We start from the raw sequence: 9,753 nt of genomic DNA, 5'->3' as shown, positions 1-9,753 counted from the left end.
GCCACTTTAACTCTGTTTCTGTTGGTGCTGCTCAACCCTGCAGAGTCCCGGGATGTGCGCCCCACACCCCACGTCCCAGCCCCCACTTCCAGGGCCTGCGGGTCTCTGTCCTTTGTGTTTCTAACACCACCTGCCTTCAGCCGCCAGCCGCCCCCAGGCGCTCCGGAGCTCCTGGTCTCAGTCTGCTTCCAGTGTGCACACCGGGATTCTGGAGTTCCATGAGAAGTCCGGTGGCACGCGCTCTCTGTTCAAGGTCCCAGTCTGTTTTCTCGAGGGTGCCGGTCTGCGAGTCCACCCGCTCCCCCATGCAGGTGGCTACCGCTTCCCAGCGCCCGAATGCGGCGGCTCCCTCCACTGCACTGACCCTTCCGTTTATCTTCCGATATCTGTGCTCGGTTTCACGGCTCCCCGCTTCATACCTCAATACCCAGCGCTGGAGATGTTCATTTGTAGAGATCCAGCTGTATCTTCCTGCGTCTCAGGCTGTTTCCGTGGATGTTCAGACTGGTCTGGTACCTATCCCGCTCGACTCAGGGGACCGGCTGAAAAAGGGGTCCTCTACTCCTCCGCCATCTTAACTCTGATCTTCAGGCATCAACACTTCTAAAAAATAGAATATTTTCATAACTTTGAAATAAAAAGAATTAGCCATAAAGAAACTTGATTGATAAATTAGACACATTAAAATTAAGAACTTCTGTTCATTAATAAGCCAAAGAAAGACAAATACCATATAATTTCACTCATATGTGGAATATAAGAAACAAAACAAGCAAAGGGTGAGGGGAAGAAAAGAGATACAAACCAAAACACAAACTCTTAACTGTAGAGAAAAACAGATGGTTATCAGAGGGGAGATAAATGGGGGATGAGTGAAATAGGTGATGGAGATTAAGGAGTGTACATCTCTTGATGAGCGCTGAGTAATACATGGAATTGCTGAATCACTATATTGTACACCTGAAACGAATGTAACACTATATGTTAACTATGCTGAAATTCAAATTTAGAAGAAAAAACTTATCATTAAAAAGCAATTATGAGACTGAAAAAATAAGCTTATTAAACAGGAGAAAGTATTTGGAATATATATAACTGATTGAAGGCTTGTTTTCAATATATATATAAAATACACATTATAATATATATATATATATATATTTATTTTAAGAGAGAGAGACAGAGCATACACTGGGGGGGGGCAGGGCAGAGGAAGAGGGAGAGACAAACTCTCTTGCAGACTCTCCACTAAGCATAAAGCCCCGATGCAGGGCTACATCTTGCAACCCTGAGATCATGACCTGAGCCAAAATCAAAGTCCAACACCTAACTGACTGAGCCACTCAGGTTCCCCCAGAATATATTTTTAAAACCTTTAAAATTCCCAATAATTTAAAAATGGGCAAGACTCTTGAAAAGTCATTATTTAAAAAAGAATATAACACAGGATGTGTTTTCCTGAATGTTTTTTTTCTTCAAAAAACTGACATAACCAAGGACAAATACAAAACAAAACAAAAACCATGAAGCATGAGAGACTATGGACTGTGAGAAACAAACTGAGGGCTTCAGAGGGGAGGGGGTGGGGGAATGGGATAGACTGGTGATGGGTAGTAAGGAGGGCACGTATTGCATGGTGCACTGGGTGTTATATGCAACTAACGAATCACTGAACTTTACATCAAAAACGAGGGATGTACTGTATGGTGACTAACATAATATAATAAAAAAAACATAAAAAAAACCAAAAACACAGTATAATGAGGATTATCGTAGACTACTCATGAGACAATACATTTGAATAACCATTTTGGAATACTCTTTGACATTATCTGTTATAGTTGAATTTATGCATTCCCTGGAATCCAGCAATCTCATACATACACAACATAAATTCTTGTAAGCATTCACCAAGAGATATGTAGGGTATTATTCATTGCAGCATTACTCGTAGTTCCCCCAAACTAGAAACAACCCAAATGTCCCAAAAACAGTAAGGTGGAGATGTGGTACATTCATACAAAGGAATAATATGTAGTAATAAAAATAAATGTACTACATTTATATGAAAGATCACCAATAAACCTCAGAAATTTAATTATGAATAAGAGTTTCCAGACACAAAACAGATGCTGTATGATTTATTTATGTACATTTCAAAATCAGGGAAATTGAAAACTTGGTGATTGATTATTAGTGAAATTTTGAAAACTATCTCCTCTTTTGAACAAATACTGTCAAATCATCAAGAGAGAACGTCCCAAATCCCCATTACAGGCAAATTGATGTTACTTAAAGTAGAGACAGAGGTAACTCTGGAGAAAGAAGTACTACCAGGGAAGGTGACAATGACGCTTCTGAGAGTCAAGGTAATGATATTTACTCAGGTGGTGGTGAAGTGGAAGTATGTTCTTTTAGTAATTCAGTGAGCTGTATAATTACAATATGCATATTTTTAGGGACCATGTTTTAAAATTAAAAAAAAAAAAACCTCAAGCCAGATAACTTTATTCTCTGCTTAAATTCCCTCACTGATCCTTTCTAAACAGTGAAAATTAATGTCTACAATAGCCTGTAAGTCCCTAGAGCTTCCGTCTTCACCCTGTTATCTCTCTACCGCCTTGTCCTATTACTTTTCCCACTGCCACGCTGGCCTCTTTGCTCTTTCTCCAACATATTACCCTTTCTTCTGCCTTTGGTTCCTATGACTGACTATTCTTTTTGCCTGAAATGCAATACCCCCAGATAACCATACAGTTTGTTCTCTCACTTCAAGACATTGTTTAAATGTTATCTTCTCTATGAGAATTGCCTTACCACCCTAGTTAAAGTCATGAAATCCTGCCATTCTAACATTCTCTTCTCATTCCCTACGCTATTTTTTATTCATATTTTCTAATAATACAATTATCTTATTTATGTTATTTATTTTTTTTCTCCCTCCAAAAGAATATATGTACTGCGAAGACAGGAGTTGTAAGGTTGTTTCATACAATATCCCTGGGACATTAAATATTGACTGGTACATGGTAAGTATTCAATAAATATTTGTGGAATAACAGCATGCCAATTAAATTTCTTGAGATGCCAATTCTTCCCAGTCTTACTGAGATATAATTGACATATAACATTGTGTAAATCTATATATAACATTATAACATGATGATTTAATACATTTGTATATTGTGAAATGATTACCACAATAAGGTTAACACTTCCATCACCTTATATAATTACTTCTTTTTTTTTTTTTGGTGGTGGTGGTGAGAACATTTAAAATCTACTTTCTTAGTGCCTTTCAAGTATATAATACATAGTTGTTAACTATAATCACTATACCGTACATTAGAACTTATTCATCTTATAGCTGGAAATTTGTACCCTTTGACAAACATCTCTTCATTTCCTTCACTCCCAGTCCCTGACAATCACCATTCTAACCTTTGTTTCTATGAGTTTAAGCTGCCAATTCTTTCTGCTGTACATAAAATAGACCCAAGAAATCTCTAACAAACTACCTCAAGTACAGATATTTGATGATCAAAGAATGGTTTCTTCTTCAAAGTAGATAAAGGGAATCCAACGATAGAGCTTCCTATTGTAGCTATTATGACCATCCTTATTACGACTTAATTAGTCCCTCCCAAACCTTCAGCAATACATGGATACCAGAGAAGGAAGAAAAGATAGAATCAACTTCTATATCTTCATTATTTCTTGTGGAATACTAAGACTTGGTGTTTGATTATAAGTAAGTAAAAATTCAAAAATTATCTGCTCTTTTGAACAAATACTATCAAATCATCAAGAGGATAAGTCCCAAATCCTGAATGTTCATGATGCAGAGAAATAGACATAGCTAACCCCTTCATCTGGGCTTTCATTTTAATCATAAACTTGCACTCTGAAGCTAGAGATGAAATACCTTGTAAGGTTCGCCCTTTGAAATCCCTGAGAGATTACATACTGGATCATCCAATTTCTCGGGAGTCCTTCATGTACCTGTTGCTCTATGGAGTAATATTTTATGTCTGGATTCTAAACCTCTTCTCAGCATTCCTCCAAAGAGTAAGTGGAAACTGTATAACATGTGGGCCCACATGTGCTCGAATTTTTTGCAAAAATAATTTTACAGGAAGTGTCTTATCTTTGAAAAAATGAAAATATTTCATTAGAATGAAATGCTGACAAATAAATAAAGCCTAAAAATATCAATTTCCTTGTTTCTCTGAGTTCTGGAGAATATTTCTCACTCAGTTTGTATATCACTCTAAAAGATAAATAAGAGATCTATACAAAGAAGCTTAGGATTTCAAGTGAAGATGTATATTAACTGACAAATCACTGGAGAAGGATTTATTTTGATGATTTTTGTTGCTTGGTGAGTAAATACAGCAAATCTCTCTTTCCAGAGATATCTTCTTTCCCAAGCCCAAATGTTACTTTTCAGTTTCGTTATATTAATGAGCACTGGTTTAATGTGGGTTCTTTTTGAAGTAACACAAGATTTCAGCATATTGTGTTTTTATTGTTTTTTTTGTTGTACATACAGGATGTACCCTAAACTCTGGCATTGGACAATTATTATCCCTAGGAAATATTTTAAAACAAGAGGGGTACATATCAATAATGATTTGAAACAAATCCTTTGTCAATGACCATTCTGTAAATAAAATAATTTAACTGATATGGCTCACACTAGGGTCCTGAGTAAATAGGACCACAGGAATGTCTAAAGGACAGGACAATCCATTGGAATATAGAAAAGTATAACATAGGAGATATAGTCAATAATGTTGTAAAAACATGTTCGGTAACATGAAAACTACGCTTATCGTGGCGAGCATTGCAATACGCATAAAATTGTCAAATCACTATGTTGTACACCTGACACTAATATAACAAGTATAGTTCAATAATTTTTTTAAAAAACTTTCAAAAAGGTTATTAGAGGACATGATTTCTCAAGAGCCCTGTGTGAATGAGTTTATTCTTTCTTTAAAAACATTAATATAAACTGTTTTTAGAAAACTCATAGAGTCAAGGATTTGGCTCATGTGACTTACTACAACTGTATATACAATCTCAGGGCAATGAGAATCTATAAATAGTAGTCCTTCCAATCTAGATGCCATTATAATGGTCAAATAAAAGAGTCAGCCATCTATATGGTCTGACCTTTACACAAATAGGTCCAGGATTTCCTTCACTGAGAGTCTTGGATTTCCACCTTGAAAAGGCTTCTTCGATTTATTAAATATTCCTTATAAAATTCAAAAATATTTCCAGGAGTGGGGAAAAAATAAGTGCTCTATTAATGCAATATCTGTCATATCCACATCTGTTTCTCTAGCACTTAAAAGACCACTTAACACAGTAGAGAATTTTAATAAATATTTTTGAATGAATTACTTTGCTTAATGTAAAAGGTCAGAGTAAGGTACCAAAGAAACAGGAGAATTGAGTTTTGATTTAATAACAACTACTTCAGATGGAGGTAGCCCAAGAAAAAGAGAAGTGAGAAGCTGCTTGTTTCAGATATGCCCAGACAGGAAAGGCCTAGATGGGACTTAGTGAGATGTAAAAAGATACCAAAGGTCTGCCTAAGAGAGAGAAAAAGGAACATGTGAGAAAAGTCGGGGGTGGGGGGCGGGGAAAAACAACTATGAAAATCCTCACAGAAACATAAAACTATTTTTCCATTTTTCTTGCAGCCAACTTGACTATGAATGAGCACACAATGAACTTGGTCACAGTCACTCAGACCAGCTGCTTTCCCTCAGGTCAGCTGCCATAATGGTCATATCTAGTTCACATATGCACATGGAAGTGCATCAAAATATGTAGCCAGAGCAAATTAGAGGCCAAGGTATAGGACTCTTTCTCACAGTGTATAGTGCATTCAGTTGCCTAAAAGGGAAAGGAAACATTTTTTACACTAAACATTGGTATGAATACATAAAACAGCAAAAAAAAAAAACAAAAAAAGAGAGAGAGAGAGAGAGAGAAAAGTCCTGGAATGACAGAAGTATTTTTTGTCATTTTAAAACCATGAGTAACCTGGAGGAACTGAAAGTGAAAATGAATATTAGTTTATGTCCTGACACGATACTACATTTAGACAGATTCTTAAAGTGTCCTGGTTTAATATTTTTTATTATTTAATCAGTTATAAATCATAAAGAATCAAGTACTCAGACTGTTGAAAGAACTCCACATGCACAGAAATGTACTATTGATAGTGTAGGTAAACAGGTGAAAGAGTAGACTAATAGAGATAATTATCCAGAATCACAAAAGCTGGCATTCCTAGTATCTAGCCTAGCATTCTTAGAAAGGAAAAATTTGTCTCCAATTCATGTTTTCCTTCTTTCCTTTATTGTGACTGTTTAAAATAATTTTTGTTCAGGGGCTGAGTCATGAAAGTCAGTTTTGTTGCTTAAGCAAAAATCTGTTTACTACTTTATGAAATAAAAGATAAGGAAACTTGCTGTTTTCAGGAAGAACCAGCATACTCCATTAAAGTACAATAACCAAGTCATCTCCATGTCTTCCAAACCAAAGAATGTGTCCAGCACAGAAACCACCAACTCCATTAGCCACTTCATCCTCATGGGCTTTCCCTCAAGCCCAGAAATGCGGCTCCTCTACTTTGGGCTCTTCTCAGTAGTCTACATCCTGACTCTGATGGGGAATACGGCCATTGTCTATGCTGTGCTGTGGGACCGGTGTCTTCACACCCCCATGTACATATTCTTGGGCAATTTCTCTCTCCTAGAAATATGTTATGTCACCACGACCGTCCCTAATATGTTGGCCAATTTCCTGTCCACAAGCAAGTCGATCTCCTTTGTGAGCTGTTTCACACAGTTCTACTTCTTCTTCTCTTTTGGGTGTGATGAGGGCTTCTTCCTTTGCATCATGGCCTTTGACAGGTACCTTGCCATCTGTCGTCCTCTACATTACCCACGCATCATGACTAAACAGCTGTACACCGGCCTTGTCATCTTCGGATGGTCGGGTGGGCTCATCCTATTCCTAACTCCAGTTGTTCTCATTTCACAGTTGCCCTTCTGCGGCCCAAATACCATCAACCATTTTTTGTGTGATCCTGTCCCACTGATGACGCTGTCTTGTTCTGAAGACACCATCACTCAGCTCCTTTACTCTACTTTCAATGTTATTTTCATGATTGGCACCTTCCTCTTTATTCTTTGCTCCTATGCTCTGGTGATTCTGACTGTGCTGCAGATGCCCTCACGGGCTGGCCAACACAAGGCTCTCTCCACTTGTGCTTCTCATTTGGCTGTTGTCGTCCTGCTTTATGGCTCCATTATGGTGATGTATGTTAGTCCTGGATCAGGACACCCAGCGAAAATTCAAAAATTCATTACCTTATTTTATTCTGTGATAACACCCCTCTGCCATCCTCTAATATATAGCCTCAGGAACAAGGAGATGAAGACTGCTCTGAGGAAAATCTTTGGGACTGAACACGGTGTTCATAAAATGTAAATGAGAGTTGAATTCCATCTCTCAAGTGCAAATTACTTTAATAAAACATGAGTGATATATTTGTCCATAAATTAAGTTTTATTAAGAAACTACTACTATCATCTTAAACACCACTCACCACAAGATGTAGTAGTCTTATTCAGGAATATGTTTTAGCAAGTGGATTCAATTTTGTTTTGAGTTAAATATCAAGTAAGTGAAATTTTAGTATCTAAGCCCATTAGTCCTTCTATATGTAATTCAATTTCTAAAAAGAAGACAGAGTCTATTGCGCATTACTGAGTTGAAGCAACTGTTACACATGTAACAGACATCATAGATTGCTTTGGGTATTAATGCTATACCAATAATTCTATATGAGACATATTGACCAATAAAGAAGATTCAAATTTGAAGGAAGTCTACCTTGTCAGAATGCAGCATGTGTCTTTAAAGACATAGACTAAGAGCCTTAGCTGGGTATTAGTGACTTTTCAGAGTGTACAAGACAAGGATTAGGAACTTAAAGTGTATTAACTACCTCGAATATAGTAAAGATAAGAGCTAAACAAAGTCTAAGACATTTCTCAGAGCATAACTCACTTTGGGGTAAATCCAGTTAAACAACAGCTTCTGGTACCATGTGAGTTTTAATGTTAGCACTATGTGAATTATTTTAATATAAGTATCCTTAAAACTATTTCTATAAACTTCATACTTGTCAGAATGGCTAAAATCAAAAACACAAGAAGCAAGTGTTGACAAGGATATGGAGAAAAAGAAACCCTCGTGCCCTTTTGGTGAGAATGCAAACCGGTTCAGGCACCACAGAAAACAGTATGGAGGTTCCTCAAAAAATTAAAGAATTACATATGATCCAGTAATTCCACCACTGGGTATTTACCCAAAGAAAATGAAAATGCTAATTAGAAAAGATATATGCACCCCTAGATTCATTGTAGCATTATTTACAAATGCTGAGATATAGAAGTGATCCAACTGTCCATCCATAGATGAGTGGATAAAGAAGATATGGTATACATATTATACACAATGGAATATTACTCAGCCATAAAAAAGAATGAAATCTTGCTGTTCACAATGACATGGGTGGGTCTAAAGAGTACAATGCTAAGTAAAATAAGTCATTCAGAATAAAAAAAAAGTACCATATTATTTCACTTACAGGTGGAATTTAAGAAACGAAACAAATAATCAAACAAACAAACAAAAAAAAACAGATTCTTAAATATAGAGAACCGGTGGTTGTTCAAGGAGAGATAGATGAGGGGATGGGTAAAATAGGTGAAGGGGATTAAGAATATAATTATCGTGATAAGCACTGAGTAATGTTTAGAATTGTTGAATCACTGTATTGCACATGGAAACTAATATAACACTGTATGTTAATTATATGGGAACTTTTTTTTCAATATATTTAACTAGTGACCTGTCTCAGTGAGTTTTTATGGCATAATACAAAAATAAACCAATAGTATATTGATCCATCAATATTTTCTTACATTTAGCCTCTTGAATTTATGTAAATACCTCTATGTTCACTTTTAAACTTAATACAACCTTCTGTTTTTTCTGTTCTGTACCTTTATTCAATTTTATTTTTTAATTTTTAAAATTTTAATTCTAATATAGTTAACATACAGTGTTATGTTAGTTTCAGGTGTACAATTTAGTGATTGAACAATTCTAAACATTACTCAGTCCTCATCATAATAGAGGAATTTAAAAAATGAATAAATAAAAATTTAAAAACTACTTCCAGGGGTGCCTGGGTGGCTCAGTCATTAAGCATCTGCCTTCAGCTCAGGGCGTGATCCCAGAGTCCTGGGATCGAGCCCCACAACAGGCTCCTCCACTGGGAGCCTGCTTCTTCCTCTCCCACTCCCCCTGCTTGTGTTCCCTCTCTCGCTGGCTGTCTCTCTCTCTCTCTGTCAAATAAATAAACAAATAAAATCTTTAAAAAAATTTTTTTAAATTAAAAAATAAAAACTACCACCATAAAATATTTAATTAACATTGTTATTTTAATTATGACTTTTATTTCTTCTGTTGCCACTTTTTTTTTAAAGATTTTATTTATTTATTAGACAGAGATAGAGACAGCCAGCGAGAGAGGGAACACAGGCAGGGGGAGTGGGAGAGGAAGAAGCAGGCTCCCAGCGGAGGAGCCTGATGTGGGGCTTGATCCCATAACGCTGGGATCACGCCCCTGAGCCGAAGGCAGACACTTAACCACTG

At 36.5% G+C, this 9,753-nt stretch overlaps 1 protein-coding gene across 1 annotated transcript; it reads left to right on the top strand.

The window, feature by feature from the left end:
* Positions 1-6,546: 6,546 nt before the first annotated feature.
* LOC103680917 (olfactory receptor 11G2-like) lies at positions 6,547-7,601 on the top strand. The gene has a single exon (XM_008710430.2). The coding sequence runs from the start codon at positions 6,547-6,549 to the stop codon at positions 7,513-7,515; it is 969 nt and encodes a 322-aa protein (XP_008708652.1). The 3' UTR covers positions 7,516-7,601.
* Positions 7,602-9,753: the final 2,152 nt, after the last annotated feature.

This window comes from Ursus maritimus, unplaced genomic scaffold (assembly GCF_017311325.1).
Source record: "Ursus maritimus isolate PB19 unplaced genomic scaffold, ASM1731132v1 scaffold_46, whole genome shotgun sequence".
Lineage (NCBI taxonomy): Eukaryota > Metazoa > Chordata > Mammalia > Carnivora > Ursidae > Ursus > Ursus maritimus.
Note: the sequence above shows the minus strand (reverse complement) of the source record. Positions and strands in the feature narration are given on the sequence as shown.